The sequence below is a fragment of the Protopterus annectens genome, chromosome 9.part0, assembly GCF_019279795.1.
Source record: "Protopterus annectens isolate FY-2018-M chromosome 9.part0, PAN1.0, whole genome shotgun sequence".
Lineage (NCBI taxonomy): Eukaryota > Metazoa > Chordata > Ceratodontiformes > Protopteridae > Protopterus > Protopterus annectens.
Genome location: NC_056743.1, coordinates 1031162273 through 1031182260, shown reverse-complemented (window position 1 = coordinate 1031182260; position 19988 = coordinate 1031162273). Strand labels below are relative to the sequence as shown.

The 19988-nt window shown below is 41.1% G+C and overlaps 2 protein-coding genes across 2 annotated transcripts in view; one reads left to right on the top strand and one right to left on the bottom strand.

Moving 5' to 3' along the window:
• The window catches only part of LOC122811769, a 268660-nt gene that overhangs the window by 232276 nt on the left and 16396 nt on the right, over nt 1–19988 (bottom strand). The gene's annotated exons all lie outside the window — the stretch shown is intronic.
• LOC122811770 (P2X purinoceptor 7-like) lies at nt 6526–8807 on the top strand. The gene is made up of 2 exons (XM_044083826.1): nt 6526–7668; nt 8307–8807. The coding sequence occupies exons 1-2, from the start codon at nt 7289–7291 to the stop codon at nt 8491–8493; spliced, it is 567 nt and encodes a 188-aa protein (XP_043939761.1). The 5' UTR covers nt 6526–7288; the 3' UTR covers nt 8494–8807.

Genomic DNA, 19988 nt, shown 5'->3' with positions numbered 1-19988 from the left:
TACTGACTTTGATGAGTCAGAGGGATCCCCAAGATCCCCCTCTGAGGATGTCTCCTTCTCAGACATCCTAGAACTCCTTAGACAGAGGGGAAACTGGCCCACCAACAATCCCTCTGAGGATGAGTCAGTATACCTAGAGGCGTTTGGATCTCGGCCCTCCACCTCCTGGGTGTCTCCGCCTTTCGACCCCCTTATGCAGGTTATTGCCCGAAAGGCATGGGCAGCTCCTGACTCTGTAGAGCCAGTCCCTAGGAGGCCTTCAAAATTTATCACTGCCCCGTGTGATAAGCAATTCCTCACTAAGGGTGTCCCCGCTGATGCCATGGTAGTGGCTGCTGCCACCAAAAAGGAACTTGCAGATCCTTCCGTCCGTCCATCCTCCTAATAAGGACTCTAGGACCATGGATAGGCAGTGGCGGATGTTTTCCTCAGCGACCTTTGCTATGCGTTCGCTGAATTACCTATGTCACTTCACCAGACTCCAAAGGGATATCCTTAAGGAGCTAGGTGATGTTGTTCAGGATCCTACAGCTGCAGGAGCTCAGGAAAAATTGCTTGCAGCTAGGAACCCTTAATTCCATTGCAAACTCCTCCATGCGGCTAATATCATATGCTGCTGATGGAGCGGTAGGGCGCAGGTACAGGTGTGGCTCTTAGGCGCCAAGCCTGGATGCGGCTATGTGACTTGCAGATCCCTTTAAGGCGTCCTTCACAAATTCTCCCTTTGATGGGTCAGCTTTGTTTGGCCCTCAAGTGAAGGAAACTTTGACCAGGTGTGAGCAGGACGGCAAGACTCTTTCTGCCGTAGGAGTCCGTTTTCCACCCCTTCTAGACCTTACCCCAAAGGACAGAAAGGTGGCAAAATGTGGTTCCATAAATCCCAAGGAGTCACGCCCGGATTCACGTGGTCAGTTTACCCCTAGAGGCAGAGGGGTAACAACAACAGACGCCGCTCTAGAGGCAGAGGGGGTCCAAAAAACCAGGGAAACAGAGAGCCTCTCTCTGACAAGCCCTTTCAGCATCCCTGAGATGTTGCCCGGCTGTCCCTCCTTGGAGGCAGTCGGGGGAAGATTATCACTGTACCCAGAAGCCTGGCATTCCCTCACTCAAGACAGATGGGTACAGTCGATCATATCCAAGGGTTACATAATTCCTTTCGAGGAAAGTCCTTTCCCCTCAAATTCTCTTCCAGATGTACCACCCCGTCTAAGGGAAATTGCAGAGTTTGGTCTCACTACAGCCCCCAAAGTGTTCACCAAATGCATGGCAGTGGTCACGTCAAGGATTCCAGGTGTTTCCGTATCTCGACGACTGGCTCCTTTCAGCCACCACCAGGCATCAGCTTATTCAAGCCAGGGATTACACAATAAAGCTTTGTACTCTTTTGGGCATCTCGATAAACTTCGAAAAATCATCCTTATCGCCCTGCCAGTCTATTACTTTCATAGGCGCAAACTTAAACACTGTTCGGATGTCAGCTACCCTTACAGATCAAAGAGTTTCAGACATTCAAAGTCATGTCAGGATCATTCTAGCCAACAAGAAAGTACAGGCCAGAATGGTTCTAAAGGTATTAGGCCTCATGGCTGCGGCCATTACTCTTCTTCCCTGGCTCGATTCTACATGCCTTCTTCAGTGGATGCTGTTCACACAGTGGTCGTACCAACAACTTCCAATGCGTCACCAGATTCTGGTGACACAGACTTGCAAAGATCATCTTGCTTGGTGGATCACATCTCCTCAGGTTCACCAAGGCAGACACTTTGTACCCCCATCCCCGATAGCCACTGTCACCACGGATGCCTCCCTGATCGGGTGGGGGGGGTCATTATCAGGGCAGGATGGTTCATGGGACGTGGCAGCCGTTCGAGTACCACCTGCACATAAATGTCCTGGAGATGAGAGCAGTGCTTTTAACATTGCAAGCCCTCAATGACAATTGCAGTCCACACAGACAACATGTCTGTAGTTTGGTATATCAACAAACAGGGCGGAACCAAGTCCTACCCCTTGTGTCGAGAAGCGCTCAGACTATGGCAATGGGCGATCTCCTCTCATCGGTTTCTGGTAGCAACGCATATCCCTGGGAAAACCAACATTGTAGCGGACAGATTGAGCAGAGCTATTCTCATGCCTCACGAGTGGTCTCTCAAGCAATCTATAGCGGAAGAGATTTTTCTGGAATGGGGTCGTCCATGTTGCGATCTTTTGCTACTCCCAAAACAGCAAATGCCCAGACTTCTTCTCTCTCTTCCTCTTCCAGGCCATCCCCCAGAGACGCTCTGACCCAGGATTGGCCCCAGGGACTTCTTTATGCCTTCCTCCATTTCCTCTGATCCCTCAAGTTATCCAGAAAGCTACCGTTTGAGAGCCAAATTGATTCTCATTGCCCCTTACTGGCCTCGACAAGTTTGGTTCCCGTTCCTCCATCGTCACCTTTTGGTGCAGCGTTGCATCTGGACCCAGTGCCAGATCTTCTGATTCACCAATCCGGTCAGCTGCACCGGTCTATCCCTTCTCTCAACCTCACAGCATGGTTGCTCCACTTCCTTCCTTAGCCAGGCTTCCTTTGATCTCTAACCCAGTTAGAGACATCATAGTAGTCTTTAAAATCCTCTACCAGGAGGATTTATACAAGCAAATGGAACGTTTCTCTTATTGGGCTAAGGCCAACAATATTGATCCTTTCACTGCCCCTGTTCAGGCAGTCCTGGACTTCTTAGCAGAGATTTTTCATGTAGGCTCCTCTTCTTCCACAGTCAGAGTTCAATTGGCTGCTATCTCCAACTTTCATGTCGGGGTCGCAGATCACAATATTATGTCCCATAGGCTCTGCAGGGCCTTCTTGAAAGGAATTTTCCTACTAAAGCCTCCAATCAGGAATCCTCCTCCTCAGTGGGATCTAAATTTAGTGCTGACATCCTTGATTCTTCCCCCCTTCGAGCCAGCTGTTTCTTGTTCCCTGAAATTTCTTTCTTGGGAAACTTTATTCCTAGTGGCTATTACATCGGCCAGGAGGGTGTCTGAACTTCATGCTCTATCGGTTCGATGCCCCTATTTGGTTTTTCACAAAGACAGAGTATCTTTGAGAACTAATCCGACCTTTTGCCTAAGGTCGCTTCAAAGACCAATCTGAATCAATCCATTGATCTCCTGTATTTTTCCCAAACTATTCAGACAGAGCCGAACAAAAACTACATTATCTTAATGTCCACCGTCAACTCAGATATTATTTGGACAGAACAAAAAATTTAGGAAATCTGATCAACTTTTTGTTTCCTATGCGGATAATAAGAAAGGCCTTCCTGTTTCTAAAGTGACCTTGTCTAGATGGCTTTCTTCGGTCATCTCTGAAATTTATCTGCTCAGGGGAAAACAGCTGTGCTCAAAACCTAAAGCACATTCAACTAGGAGCTTAGCTACTTCTACAGCCTTTCAAGCTAGACTTCCTTTAGACACTATTTGTGCAGCGGCCACTTGGGCCACTCCTCACACTTTTGTTTCCCATTACAAATTGGACTTGGCCTCCAGGGACAGAGCGAGTTTTGGCTCCACAGTCCTCAAGAGTCTGTTCCATTGAGCCACCCAGGATAGAGGTGCTAGGGACGCGGTCCCATCAAGCAAGAATGAAGGCGAGATTGACAACTTAACATTAAGAAGTTATGTACCTACCATAACGTTCCATGTTAGTTGTCTTCTCTCGCCTTCTTTCTTGCGACCCTCCCTCCTTCCCCCAGGCCTGGACAGACCTTTTTATAAGAAATTATTATGCTGAAGACCATTCAGACCTGGTCCTTCTTCCATCCTGTGAGTTTTCTTTCTTCCTTTTGGAAGTATTTTATGCTTGGTGCTATTGCCCTTTGTCATCAAACGAGATCTGGGTACTTACCGCCTTGCATCATGGGATATGGGGCTGCCTCGAGCTGGTAAAAGTGACTCTCGAGCTTAGCAAGTGCCGAGTCGGAGCCGAGGATCGGCTCCGAACCCATCAAGCAAGAAAGAAGGCGAGAGAAGACAACTAACATGGAACGTTATGGTAGGTACATAACTTCTTATTTTGTTAATTGTGCATACTTGGACATATTACAGTAGGGTTCACTTGGGAGTAATGTCTCCTTTGGATGTTCAGGCCTAGTTGTACTTATTACTGAAGCTTTTAGGGGTTACTGTTTATCCTTATTTCACTTACTGTTTACCCATTTTTATCATGATTTTTCTTCCTTTGATATAAGATGAACAGAGAGAGATCTGGAAGCACTCTTAGGACACCGTGGGGGGTCATGGCTACCGGACTCACAATAGCCTACCCATTACTCTTTGACAAGCCTGTTCTTCCATTGTCTGTTTCAAAAATCCCAAGTTGTGCATTTGCATTTCATAAGAAATAAGTCACATTTTCTTGCATGTATCTCCCTTCTGATCAAAAGCAATCTTGGTCATTGTTATTCATTCTGTTAAACATGTCTTTGTTGTGGTACACACTGTAGTACTGAAGTAGTTGTGTTGGGCTATCCTTTATTTACATTTAGCTAAACTATCTTGCCTTCCACTTAGTGCTATGTTGTTGTTTTGCATTTTAATGCAAATGTGGATATCTCAAGTGCTATCAGTAGCTTTTTCATCTCCACGGGACACTCTCCATTGTAGTATGCCACTTTATTTCCATATGCATGTGGTCACTCCCTGTAGCTTTGTCTGTATACTAATTTGTAGTGACTTGCAGAATACAAGAGTCCTAGACAGCATGCTCAATGTAGCCTTATGAGATTTACAGCAGTCATCCTGATTTCATTATTTTTTTCAACTGTACTGTTTGTATACTAATGCTGATTGTGTCTTCTGTGTGTATTTACACACACACACACACACACACACACACACACACACACACACATAGACACACACACACACACATAGACACACACACACACACATACACACACACACACACACACACACATAAACACACACACACACATAAACACACACACACACACACACACACACACACACACACACACACACACACACACACACACACACACACACACACACACACACACACACACACACACACAATATATGCTGTAGCAGGAAGTGACAGACATAAGAGTGCACAGAATCGGCAAGAGAAACAAATAAAGATAACATAGATTATGAAAAAGATAAAAATAAATAAATAAATAAATAAAAAACAATATCAGTTAATTTATATCAGAGGCCTGGGTAGAGGCATACATATTTATGCTTACTTACAGCTAAGTAGACGGTGAGTAATTCTAGAGTAAGTCACTCTAGAGTAAGCACAGTGGAAGTAGGACATGGGGATGAATATGAAGGGAGTGTGGGATAGTGAATGATTTGTTAGTCAGGGTTACAGCAGGGGCATAGCCAGTGTGTGTTGAGGTATTCCTTGAGATATTTTTTTACAAACAATGTAGAAGAAAGAGAAGAGTTCATTAGGAAGTTGTTTCCAGGTTTTTCCCACTGTGTTACAGAATACTGAGTCTCCAGCCTTGGTATTACGTTTAGTAGTGGAAACTAGTAGCTTATTAGCTGGGCGTATTTTTTCCAGATTCTTGTATGGAGTAATCAGACTACATAGGATTAGGGTATCCATATTGTGGTCGAGAATCTTTTGGGTGATAAGTTGTTCATAATGAGGTTGATTCTGCATTTCTAAGCATCCCAGCTGTTTAAGGTTGGGACAGTGATGGGTTATAAAAGGTGCGCCTGCGGCGAATATGGCAAAGTTATTATAGCTGGTTGCAATTTGGTCCAGTTGCTTTTAGATAGGTTGGTATAAATGGCACAGGTATACAACATGTTAGACATAGTGTGGTTTTGGGCAATGGTGTGAGGAAGGTTTTGAGACTATAAAGGGTGCCTACTTTTCTGTTGACTGACTTTAGAGTAGTATTGATATGATCATCATAGTTAAGGTACTGGTCTATTGTGATACCTAAGAGTCGAGTTGTAGTGTATGGCGATATGGTATTTGCATTGTTAGAGGTTACTGTCAAGTGACATTGTGGAGACATTTGTGTAGGAGTCAAAAGCAACAATTTCATTCTTTTTGGGTTCGGGAGGAGGCAGTGTTAGAGACCAAATTTCAACATTATTAAATACTGTTTAAGTGAGGGTCTGGAGTGAAGAAATGAAATTGGCAGAACAGATTAAAGTTGAATCATCTGCATATTTTATGCCGGTGGCTTGTGGAGTATTGGCTTTAAAATAGATATATATAGATATATACAGATATATATATATATATATATATATATATATATATATATATGCATATATGTAATATGTGTGTGTATCACGGTGGTGGTGCATGCTGTAGCATTTTTGCACACGCTGTCTGATTCGATTATCAGCTAGAGCGTCTTCTGCGTGGAGACATGCGTGAATGGGCGTACCTTCGTTGAAGGTTGTATGTCCTATTTTGGAAGGTATATTCTTACATGTACATATATTTCTGTAAATATATCTATATACACATGCACATAGGTGTCTCTCTGGCTCTCTCTGACTTTGCAAATGCATCAATAATGACCTGTGTTAATTATTCCGCACTTCCGTGACTCGTACGCCTAGTATCCGTCTCATTGTTTTTTAACTCCGGCAACATGTATGTTCCCACTGGTATGGTCAATGTCTGACTGAAGGTAATCTTCATGCAATGTACTAGTATGAGTCTCCTTGCAGTGAGAAGTATTTATCCGGATAATACATCGGATAGTCTTCAGGCCTCTAATTCTGTGGATTGTTAGGGCAGCACAATTTTTTTTTATTTTTTAATTTTTTAATATACATTTGGTGACCGGGAGTGTGCAACTGGAAGTAGGTCCATTTTCAGCGGAGGCCCGGGGAGAAAAACTCCACAGTTAAAGCATACAGACAGTAGTTACATTGGATTTACATAGCGACTAACAATTTGGTTAACATAGCAATTAATTACAAACATAGTTGTAGATGAACATAGTACATCATTAGACAACTAGAGGTTGCAGACAGTATTTGTGTGTGAGGGTTTATAACGGTTACAGTATAACTGCTGCAGAAGCTATGGACTTGCATATGGGGTGTATGATTCATCAAAATGAGTTCCTTGGGTTGGCATAGGATTGCCTGGTCTCAACAGTGTCATAACACCTGTAAGTTTTCTTGAGTTAAAACAGGACCTAATACTGTTCAAGTGCATGACAGCTTTCTAATGTTTGTAGTGGTAACATTGCAGTAGTGTTGCATTGTTTCAGTTGCCAAACGTGGACTTTGAGAAAGGATGGCCTCCCAGCAGAAGTCGCGTACCATTGTGCCATACAGCTTCGAGCCAGTATATACCGATGGTCAGCGTCCACCTAAACGAGCACGCAGATGCAGCAGTAGCAGTGAGGAGGATGATGCTTGTGTGACCGCAGATGAAGACATGAAATGGTGCACATGCCAGCTCTGCATACCAATGAGTACTGCACGTGAATGTTACTGCTGTGCATCATCGACCCGTGCCAAAGCCAAAATCATTGAAATTCAGCCACCACCACATTGCATTACTGCACATCCACTATTTGAAAGTACTTGCCTAACGACACATATGCTACACATCCTTATGCGAGCCATGTACTACTTCAAAGGTCATTTTCAACGTACACAGTGGACAAACAGGTAAAAAACATAGTCTATCAGTCTGCATGTCATGATTATTGTCTTAACTAATTTGTGTGTTATTGAATTCACGGGTTACAGTTGATATGGTTGATTTCACTAAAAATGAACTGTAGCATGACATGCTTATGACTGCTATAGAATGTGAACGGCCTGTAGTACCTGTTGTCCATGTATGGATGATGTTATTGCACTGAACTGACACAGACCTTCAAACTGTTGAACTTTGACAAAATTGTGGCTGTCAGACAGCAGAGTTTTCATGCTGTGATGTTTTCTAGGGATGTCAGATTTGATAAATGAAAAACAGCATTGCAGATGTAATTTCACAGTTGATATTAAGTTGCTAATTATTGATCTGCCCTGTACAGAAAGAGATTAGTTTACTTGCATGTTGCACACACTGGCACTACCAAGTGGGTGACAGTTGAGTGCATGTTGACACGTAATGTTGTGTGCAGTATATTACTACCACACTGAGTCATCTGCATTGGCTTGCATTTGAATTTTCGGTTTGGTTAAAACTATGCATGTTAGCATTACTAGAGTGGAGGATGTGTAGCACTGCAGTTTATAGCATTTTGTATGCATTAACATTCGAGACATTATAGTGACTGTGACCCTTTCCTGTTATGCAGAGTATACAGATTCGTTGCCTACCGAGCATATGTGCTATGGATGTACGATAATAAAAAACTTGGTTATGGTCATCGAGTGGTCATCCCCTCATGTGTTGTGAACAGTATACGTCAAAGATTCCCCTCGGAGGAAAATGATTATGTTGGCTTTCAGGCTTTTGAAGGTTTTTGGGAGTTTACAGAGTAGCACTTGAAGATTACTGTCAAGTTGTTGAAGCTGTCAGAAGCTGGAAAAAATAATAATTATGCATTGTGTGGATTGTGTAGTGTGCAATTTATGTAGTACATGGTGGATTTCTATTGATGTATTAACCAACTGAATTAACTGTAACACTATGTTGTGGATCATAATGGTTGATGTATAAAACAATTACATATGTAATGGCCATAACTGCGAATGAAAATTTACAATTTACATAGAAAATTTGTTTTTTAGTATGTCACATATTTACTTAAATAGTGTTAATAAATTGGATGTAAACCTTTATCCTTGTCAGTTTATAGAAGACTTCCATGGAAAGGAGTGTGAAGTACAAGTTACAGATTATACTTTGATTGCAGTAATGCATGCATCAGAATGACTGCTGTTTATGTTTGCACTACTTAGAAATAACTAATCGAGTAACCAGTATTGGCAGTATGAAGGGCTTGGTTATGCACCCTTCATGAATGTATAAGAAATTTAATAGAATAGACCTATTGAAAGATTGGTAATGAACTGCTATCCGGTGAAGATTTACTATAAGTGGATCAATGGTTTCTGTATTATGAAGTACATGAGTATTTGGTTTAACTGCATAGCTGTTGGCAAACTGCACAGCCTCGGCTTGGTGTTCATTCGTTACGCTAAGTTTTTACTACAGTATTTTACACACTGGTACAAAAGAGTTTCAGCCTCCATAAAGGGTCTACATATGCAGATTGTTGTGCATTACACTCATACACTTTGTGTTTGGTTTGCATTGGACACAACCAAGTACAGTCTGAAATCCATTTCCATTTCCACTTGGTGCATGGTGGCATGTCCTGACCAATATGTTCTCCCATTCACTGACTCAAGCCTGTTGACATTTATACTTTGATCATAGAAAAAGGATTACTTGAAGCATTACTTGAAATGCAGTCTAAGGCATTACAACCCCCTCATCAAGGGATACATGCATGTCAACTGATGCTCCAGTGGAGCTCATTTGCGTTTAACCATGGAGATGAAGACTAAGCATTGTCCTCTGAGTCCAGATAGAGTCTATTGGGGATAAATATTTTTATTAAATTGTGCAGAACACGGTGAGTGCAATGATGTCAATGCACCAAGTCCAGTCACAGCATGAAAGGAGAAGACCTGAACATAAAGTTGGGATCTAGTCAGATATGTAAAGAAATGCATGCATTTTTTTGATACGTGAAGATGATGCAACATGCATTTGTTAGATCGGTTTATCAGTTTCACAGCATGGTTGTTATACGTAAATAATGTTTTACAGGTATTGAAGGCTTACATGTGGTCATTCCAAATGACACAGCTTAAGGTACATGGACAGCATCCCAGAGATATGTATGATCATCGATGGAAGATATTTATTGGCATTATTTTTTTACACAGATTTCACTACGTCATAAATGTATGACATCCATATGATGTAGTATGTACATCAACGAGCGGTGATTTCATTATGCTGTAGGGGAAGTTTTTTTTTAGTGCATGATGTAATATTTGTTGCTGTTCATGGATGTCATTCGTAACTTATTTGCAGGTGTTATAACAGGTGGTAGTTGTCGATGGCTGTTGATGCATATCATTTTGTAGCCACTTTGAGGCACATTTCTCAGTGGAACACTGAATGTATTGGCATTTAAAATAGAGTAATTGTATGGCAGAGCAGTTACTAATGTGGCCGGTTGACACTTACCATCTTCTCCTTTTATTCACAGATATCTACATCAGTCTTCATTGAAAGATGCCCCACTGCATGGCATATGGTTGTGGAACACACACTGGGCGCTTGCCAGAAAATGTTTCTATACATAGCTTTCCACGCAATGTGGAGCAATGTACTGTGTGGGCAACACGGTGTGGAACAAATGTAGGTAGCATACCCAAGTTTGTGGCTGAAGCAGTAAACTGTAAGAAGCCACGTTATTATCTTTGCTCCCTCCACTTTGAGGAGAGCATGTATGAAGTCAACTTCATGAAACAGTTACTGCCCACTGATATTAGAAAAGGCAGAATTCTTCGTCGCTTGAAGAAAAATGCAGTACCCAGTATTTTTAGTTTTTCAAAGGTGAAGACACGAGTGTCATCATGTCGACGGATTGAACAGCAGGATCGACAAAAGGTAATCTGGAAGTAAACATTTTTTTTATTACATAGAGTACGTGGGACTGCATGCAGTGGAGTTCATGATATAGTGTACAAAATTGTGCAGTAGATAGTCTTGTTTTGTCTGTAGTACGTAATGTAATAGTACAGGTATAATTTGATATTTGGCCGCTCGATAACCATGCCCTTATGGCAAAATTATGATAATTGTCTTGGTGCGCTTCTTTTCATGATTCCAAAGGCTGTCATTGCTGCAATGGACAAGTCACGTGGCTGAATCATAAAACAGTTAATGCATTATTTAGTAGCTTAAGATGAACTGTTAAAAATGGGGTGCTTTGCATGTCTAATAATCTACTATTCTTCATTAACAGGTGCTGGAGGAGTTGCTGAGGTCACCACATGAATCAGCAGAACAGGTAACACAGCCAATGGACACTGATGAAATCCAAACCACTGACCATCGCTACAACTGTGATGTAAGTAATTTGATTTTAAGCCTGTTGTTCATTTTGAAAATGTGGTTATGTATGTGAGCATACAATGTAGGTTCCCAATCAGTGAGTGGTTATATGTCTATTGACTTGTTAAATTAAGTCATACCATACCACAAAGAACCATATCAATATGTGACTGTTTATGGTATGGGCTGTCAGAGATAGAGACGTATACAAGCAATGTAATGGTTATTTTTAAGTATTGATAGCAATTTGATGTGATGTTCTTATGGTGTTGTAGTTATACACCGTAATAGTGTAAAACAGTATGGATAGAACATTGTTCATTGTCAGCATTGAGCATTTGGCACTCACTCTGGTGTGAACAAATGTATAAATTTTAATTGTTAATGCACATTTTTTTCCATTATACATTATCAGGGATATAATAAAGTGCAAGGTAGATGACAGTGTAGATGTGGGTGGACAGTTAAATACCATGATTCACTGCTGTTTAACTTCTGTGAATCTAAATGGGGTAGTAGGTTTGCATTGATAAATCGGTATTTAAGGTTTGTTTTGAAATGTACAGTACAAGTTTGGTTATAGATGTCTTCAGTGAAGCTAGGCAGACACACGCAAGTTAAAGTTGGCAATATGTACTTAGCAGCCATTGGACCATAGGAGGTTAGTAGGCTATTATCCCGGTGCCCCTTAACAACATAGCCAAGACTTTAGCACATGTTTAGACAAACCAGCACCTAAGTAACCTGTCCAGCATGGACATGTTTGGAATACCACTGGCATATTTTCTGTTTGCCATCCAGTTATCCAGGTTGCATACAAAGATGGACAAAGAGGTACTCTACTTGATGTGGAGAGGGAGTTGATTCCATAGAAGATTGACTTTATTGGAGAAAAATCTATCCTTCCAACAAGCCCTGTTCATGTCACACACCAGAGTGAGATCATGCATGGGGGTTACTCGAGTGGATCTTAATTTGCGGATATGCAGCAGTCGCATACAGGTGGGGTCCATGATTACCTTGCATGCCAGACAGAGGTCGCCTCTGAGGAGTCTGCATGAAACTGAGTAGTGGGATAGGGCTTTTAGCCTATCAATGTATGGTAGGATGTTTTGGACCTGGCTTCTCATTGTAAGGAAGATGTGTGTTCTTTACAGCTGCATAAAATGCAGAGAGGTGTGTTGTAGTCAGTAATGGGCATTGTAATGGAAGAATACATTGATGTTACGTCCATTTTTGCTACTGGAAGACATACCCTTATGAGGTGGGGCACGTAGAATGCTTTCCATACCACTTGAGCTAGATAGTGATAAAAAGTCAAGTTGATATCAATCATCACAGCTGAGTGCTTAGGACTTTGTCATTAATGTGATAATTTTAGGTGATGTGACTCTCCACAAAGAGGAAGATGCATTCTTTGACATTTGTGCATTGTTTCATAACAAAGACATCACCTTTATACTCTTTTGTGTGTCAATACAGAGTATGCAAGAACAGACAGGCATGCTGCTGGAAGACCCACTGATTGAAAATGAGGAAGTCATCGTAGTGGACATCAGTGTAAGAATTTGTGTGTTTGAAGCATCACAGCATAGCTGTCTGTGACAGTTTAATTAGCTGTTCAGATAGGTGATATTTAATTTACATTGTTTGTTTATTCTTTTCTAGGAACAGGCTGCTGTATTTTCGGAAGAGGTAGTGATCTCCAGCATGGAGTATGCCGATGGAGAGGCAGGAAGAGATAATGCAGCACAACATGACTACACAGTTGGAAAGAATGGATTATTTCCCGCTGATGATATAAATGGGAAAAACAATGTTACAAAAATTACAGAAATTGAAGCATCTCACAGCACAGTATCAAATGTGCGAAAGAGAGGCCACAGGAGATCACGGAGCACGGGTAGTCAAACTAAGGTGTCACATACTATGTTAAGTGTAGCAACACAGACTGCAACTGTAAAACCTTCTGTACATGATGCTGAATGTATGGCCTCAACATGGATGGATGCTAGCACACAGTTTCCAGAAATGGGTGTATCACCGGCGCAACTTCTTAAGTATCACACTTATGTAAAGTGGGGTAAGCCACATGTTGAAACGAGCAGTAGTACTGACATCTATGCGATGGAACAAGGAGTCCAGGTGGATATGTTAAATGATGATGAACAAACGACAGATATGGACCCATTGAATGATGATTGTTTGGAATTAGAGATGCCTTCTGCCATGGTGTGTTGTAGTACCCCAGTGAGAAGTAAAGAAACCATCAACTGGAGTCTGACAAGTGATGCCCAGACAATGTATGAAGACATAAATGACTGCCATGAAGAAGACCCTGACTGGTGTGAGCCATCGACCACCATGTCCGTATCTGAAAATGATGAGACTCTGGAGTATGAAAATGTGGAGCAGCAGATGGTGTTGCAACGGAAATTTATTGTATTTGAAGACTGCCTGGATGAACTGCTGAGAAGAATGATATGTCCTGACTGTAAAGCACCAGCATGTGATGACTATGAGAAAAGAGTTGTTGGATCCATGTTTGCCACCAAAGTAATGTGTCTGAATGGACATGAAATTGTAAGTTGGCAAAGCCAACCAGTGTTGGGTAGAATGCCTGTGGGAAATCTTTTGAATGCAGCTGCTGTACTATTTAGCAGAAGTACATATGCACATATAGCACGGTTTTGTGCATATGTGGGTCTGGAATTCATTAGCCAGACAACATTTTATGACCTACAGCGTGAGTATTTATTTCCAGTAGTTCAAAAACAGTGGAGTACGCATCAGCAAGATCTGCTACAAGACATTCAAGGTAAAAGAGTGAGATTATCAGGTGATGGCCGATGTGACAGTCCGGGCTATTCAGCAAAGTACTGCTGCTACAGTTTGATGGATATGGACTCTGGATATCTCCTGGATTTTGCCATAGAGCAACTTGGTGACGGAACGTCTTCAGTAGCTTTGGAAAAAAAGGCATTCCTGAAATATATGCAGAACTTGCGTAGACTGAATGTGGACATAAGTGTAGTAGCAACAGACAGACATAGAGGGATTGGAAGTGCAATGAGGACAGAGTTTCCGGAAATTGACCATCAATTTGACCTGTGGCATGTGTCAAAAAGTATTACAAAAAAGATTGTATCAGTTGCCAAAAAAAAGGAAATGGAGCAGTTAATGCCGTGGTGCCAAAGTATTTCAAACCACTTGTGGTGATGTTCTGAAACATGTGATGGAGATGCACCACTACTGCTTGAAAAGTGGAAGTCTCTCATCCATCACATAACAGACAGGCACACCTGGGATTGGGGAGAGAAATTCTGTGCCTGTGAGCATGACATTCCATTGCCAGACCAGGAAACAAAACAGTGGTTGGAAGTAGGTGATGCTCCGCACACTGCACTAGTGAAGATAATGAGCAACACAACACTGGTGAACGATCTGAAACACTTAACACAGTTCTGTCACACAGGCAGTTTGGAAGTGTTTCATGCTCTGCTGTGCAAGTATTGCCCCAAATTTGAGCATTTTTCAAACAGTGGAATGAAAGTACGGACAATGCTCGCCATTTTTGATCATAACGCCAATGTGAATCATCAGCAAGCAGTTGTGCATTACCCAAAGATTAACTGCGCAAAAAAGGGAGATCTGCGTTACCGCATCGTGTATCCTAAGGCAAAACAGCAATGGGTTGCAAAGCCAATTTTGAAGAGAGAAAATATGACTATATCTTTGATATGATTGTGGATGTCCTCATGATGAAGAACAGAAAAATTTCTGTTCCGAGCTTTCAGGTAACACCTGTAGCCAAAAATATAGCCAAGTGTGAGAGACCAGATAAAGCAGAAGTAATTGCCAGGCATATAACACGATTTGGTAAGTCACAGATTCCTTAATTACTGTTGCATGTAGTCAGCATACTAGAAGTGTGATTGAGAGTAATGCTGCACCAGGCCTACATGTTTGATCTGCAGTGATGTGTCATGGTGTTCGAGCCAGTGACCATTGCAAAGAACAAAAATTGCACTTTACTACAATCAAATGAAGAATTTCTACAAGTACATTTGTAGATGACAACTCTGAAGACTACAAAGCTAAATTATGACATACATCCGAATTTGTTAATGTCTACTCCAAGCCAGAAGGATGACATCACAGAAAAATAACAAATGTGAGTTGCTAGTGCATGTTAGCATTGCTTAAAAATGACAATAGGAATTGTGAGCAGTCTGAAAATTATGATGTGTGCATAAGACTAGAGTTGACAGTGGAATTTACAGTTACGGTGTAGGTGATGAAGACAGTAATGATCTGCTAGATAGTTTTGCCAATAAAGAGGTTGTTGACACTGAGGTAGCAGTTTCATTTATGGTCTCGGTTTACGGGTGTGATTACAGTGTTGTTGATGACTATGTAACATAGAGGCGCTGGATAGTTAGTCTGTCAACATCACTGTTACTGATGGGCCCTTAAGGAACACACGAGCTGAGGATCATCAAGTTCCACAACCAATCTCGAGTTTTGCACAGGATGTACAAAACAGGATGAGAATAAGTACATGTTTTGGTAAGTGACGAAGTGTAACAGAGAACGTTGTATATACAGTGTCACAAATGTCGCGGTAATAGACAAAGCAGATCAATGCAATTAGGGTACCCCATGAAAACTGAGATAGTCATCAGTTATTTGACATGTAAAAAGGCTTGATGAGCTTGAAATGTTGCTGTAGATTAAGCGCACAGTACTAGTAAAATCTAGGTAATCCATTTATGAGTGAGAGCCACTGAATATTGTTTTAATGCAACTACCTTTCATGGGTACTTTCAACTGTATGCATTTTGAACACTTAAAATTCAATCACAGGATTGTGATAACATGCAGTGTCCCATAGACATCAGATCTGTGTACATTGTGTGTACATTGCACAGTGTCCGATAGGTAATGACTGTTTGGATATGTTTTCAAGTTTGCAAGGAAGACCAGGTGTACAGTCAGCTTATACTGCACGTCTGACAAGCAATGACTGTTTTGATACGCATTCGAGTTTGCAAGGTAAAGCAGGGTGATAGGTAGTGTCTGTTATATATATTTTTTTTTTTGTATAACAAAAAATTTAACTCTACTCCATAAAACAGAATATGGATGGATGTCAGTAGTAAGGATAGTAACATGGCTTACTGTCTCAGTTATGTCATTGTAAGGAAGATAGACTAATAATCGCTTTATGTCAGTAATGCAATTATTACAGATCAATTGACAGAATGTTGCAGTTTACCGCTGAGGGCTGCTTGTGAGTGAGGATGTGAGACAAGATTACAAGTCTTTATAGTGATCTATTCTTGTTTAATGGGAGATTCAGACAGCTCCTAAGGATGGTCAATGTTTAGGGGCAAACACTTAAGGTCCCTTGTGTGTACTATACATATAAGATACAGCACAATGACATTAAATATACAGATCCAGCTGATATTGCCAACATCCTGGCAGATAGGATCAGTGCTAACATTAACCCCCTTCTCACCCTCTGAAGGGCCTATCTCTGTACTGGAAGAATGCAATGGTCCTGTCATCATGGCTGCACAGTTAAAAAGCACAGTCTCCAAAGACAAGAACACAGCATCCATGGGACCTGACAACATCCCAGGCTGCATTCTACACGAAATACAGAGGGAACTGGCACCACACCAAAGTCACATGTTCAATCATAGACTCACCTCAGGCTTTGTGACCACTGAATGGCGGATGGCAGCAATTATCCCACTCCAGTAAGGGTGGAACCACAACAGACCATGGGAACTACTGCCCCATTAGCCTGACGAGCCTGGTCTGCAAGGCCATGGAACGAATCAGCATGGAACTTTAAACACAGACATTGGTAATCTCCAAACTCACGACCCTGTCCAGTTTGGGCCATGTATCCTAAAACTGATAGACTTCTTTGAACCAGTGACCAAAGCTGTAGATGAAGGTAATGTGGTTGGCACAGCCTATGTAGATCTTGCCAAGGCCTGCAACACCATTCCCCACTCTGGAATTATAGATACAATGACTAAACGAGGTATAAATATCTGTCATAAGATGGTTTGCCAACTGGCTCAGTGACACAACCCACACTGTGAAGGTAGCAAACTTCAAATCTGACTTCAGACCAGTGACAAGTGTAGTACCACTGGGTTCAGTCCTGGGTCCTCTCCTGTTTGGTATCTACTTCTCTGAAGTACAAGCTAACAAATAGAAGGTCTTTGGCTAACGATGTCTGCAGATGACTGCTAACTAGAAGCAATAAGCAAAACTCATAACAATGTGGACATCCTACAGAAGGCCCTCATTGAGACAGATGCCTGGTTTCAAAGCCATGGCCTCAATCTTAATGACAAAAAGTGCAATCTCATCTCCTTTGGTAAAAGCTCTGTACCCATGAACCACCACATAGGCAGTAGTAAATTTAACACGGACAGTGTGATAAGAGACCTTGGGACACAGGTGGACAGTAGTCTCTCCTTTGATAATCACATGCCCACGGTAGTCAGTAAACCCTTCTACGTGGCATACCGCCTCACAAAAAAATTTCTCATCAAATAAAAATAACTCATTGTTCCCCTATACTCTTCACTTATTAGTCCCAATATACTTTACAATGCCCCCTTTGATAGGTACCTCACAAGACATCTACAACAACTGGAAACAGAGCAGAAATACATCACAAAGAGGATTACTGGCCTAAAATATATGCACTATGCAGACCATCTCAAAAATCTCCATGTTTTCTCCGCCACATATCGCCTAGTCCGAGGCGAGCTCTGCCTTACATACAACGCTATGTCAAACCCAGAGCTGTTGGACATGCTCCACTGAAATAAATCCCAATCCCTCTGAGCTACACACTCCAGGTCCCTAATCCTTGTCACCACAATAAACAGAACAGGCTGGAGGGATAGATTCCTGTCCTAGAGACTTTCCATACTGTATAACAAACTACCTATCTATATGATGCAAACGTCCTCATTATGACTCTTCTAGAAAAATCATGATTGTATGGGAAATAGGAAATTCACGGATAAATTCTGTGTCTCTGCTCGACAGTGGCACAGGAAAATAATATTCTTGCGTGGAGAAAGCCAGGGTAGCTTCTTGGCTAGGTGTATATAGGCCCTAGGGCCAATAGCCTAGTATGGCCAAATGAACAGTGTATTGTGTCACATCAGTATGCCTCATAGGAGTACCTAATTTGGCATTATACCTTTGCTCTGACATGGTGGAATCAAAATTGATTGTTGAATTGTCTTGAACAAACAATGAAAAGTATTGCAAGTAGGAATAATTATCATGCAGTGGATGTCACTTCATGCACTCTGTGTGATTTGAACCAAAAGAGTAGTACTGCTAATTAGAAAAACTTTATACTTTGAAGCTTTATCAACAAGTTGACTGTGCTGCTAAAAGATTAAGAGATATGCCGGAACAAAAAAAATAAAAAAAACATGGGTGAAGCTATTGTAATAGAAACTAGTGGCTGACATAAGAGCCTAGGAAGGCTACTGTTAAGGAAAAAAAAAATTCAGTTGTTAAGTAAAGTTTGGCAGTCAGGTTAATTTTATGTTATATTACACTAACCATGCAAAAGTAGTACTGCTACTTAGAAAAACTTTATACTTTAAGCTTTCTCAACAAGTTGACTGTGTTGCTAAAAGATTAAGAGATATGCGGAACAAAAAATAAAAAACATGGGTGAAGCTATTGTAATAGAAACTAGTGGCTGACATAAGAGCCTAGGAAGGCTACTGTTAAGGAAAAAAAATTCAGTTGTTAAGTAAAGTTTGGCAGTATGGTTAATTTTATGTTATATTACACTAAACATGCAAAAATAAGTATGTGGACAGCCAGTAAACACTACACACACTCCAATGCAGATTTATCACTATGTTCAGTTGAGAAAATTGATATAGTACACAAAAGTGGAATTCACATTAGTGCTTTTTTCTCCCACTTAGCCTGGATATGTGTAAGTCAACAGTAAGGAGTAAATGGTCATTAGGGAACAGTTTTAGTGGCACACCAGGCTGACATTTGTTTGAAGTCTATTGTTATGCAGGGTTGCTAATTAGCTGAACCTAGCCTAGCTGGAAATCTGAGACTCTGACTCATAGAAGGAGTGGAGATGGGAGGAGTAACTTGGTCAGGAACTGACAGTAACAAAATTGCTCTTTGTAAAAGTGTTTTTTATCTCTGTAATTAGGTGACACTTTTCCAAGCTTCTTTCAGAAAATGTGTAGTGCATCAGTATGAACAACATTTGTAAAACTCAGTGCAGGACAGTCAATGACACTTAATCTATTGACTGTTAAACATGGGAATATTTTTCAGGTTTTCCATTCAAAGTGAATGGAAGCCTGATCTGACAACAAAAGGTAGGGCAAATTGTTCTCACAATCTGACCTGTCAGACTGCATTTTGGGACAGATTTAGCCTATTATGTGAAAATAGTCTCATGGGGATGTCTGCCCCCATGAGGGCAGACAGAAGAACAAAAAATATAAAAATAAGAATGAATATTTTTTGGATTAAAGCAGCTTTGGGAGGTGCATAAAATCATGACTAGATAAAAAAAATATGTTTTTTTATCATTTGCCTGTAGTGGTCCTTTAAGAAATCTAGATTTTTAACTTTATTATCAGATATCAGCTGATACCAGTACTTTAGATCATTATCAATAGCTAAATGAGCTCCTTCAGAAGTAGATGACATAAGCATACCCTGAGTATACATTATAGGGAATACAATATAATTCCATTCCCTATACTTAGGGTGCATGAATATAAAGTTACGATAACTAATAATAATATTTAATGGGTAACAAACCATATGTTTAGGTGTAATAGGTGAAGTACAAAATTCC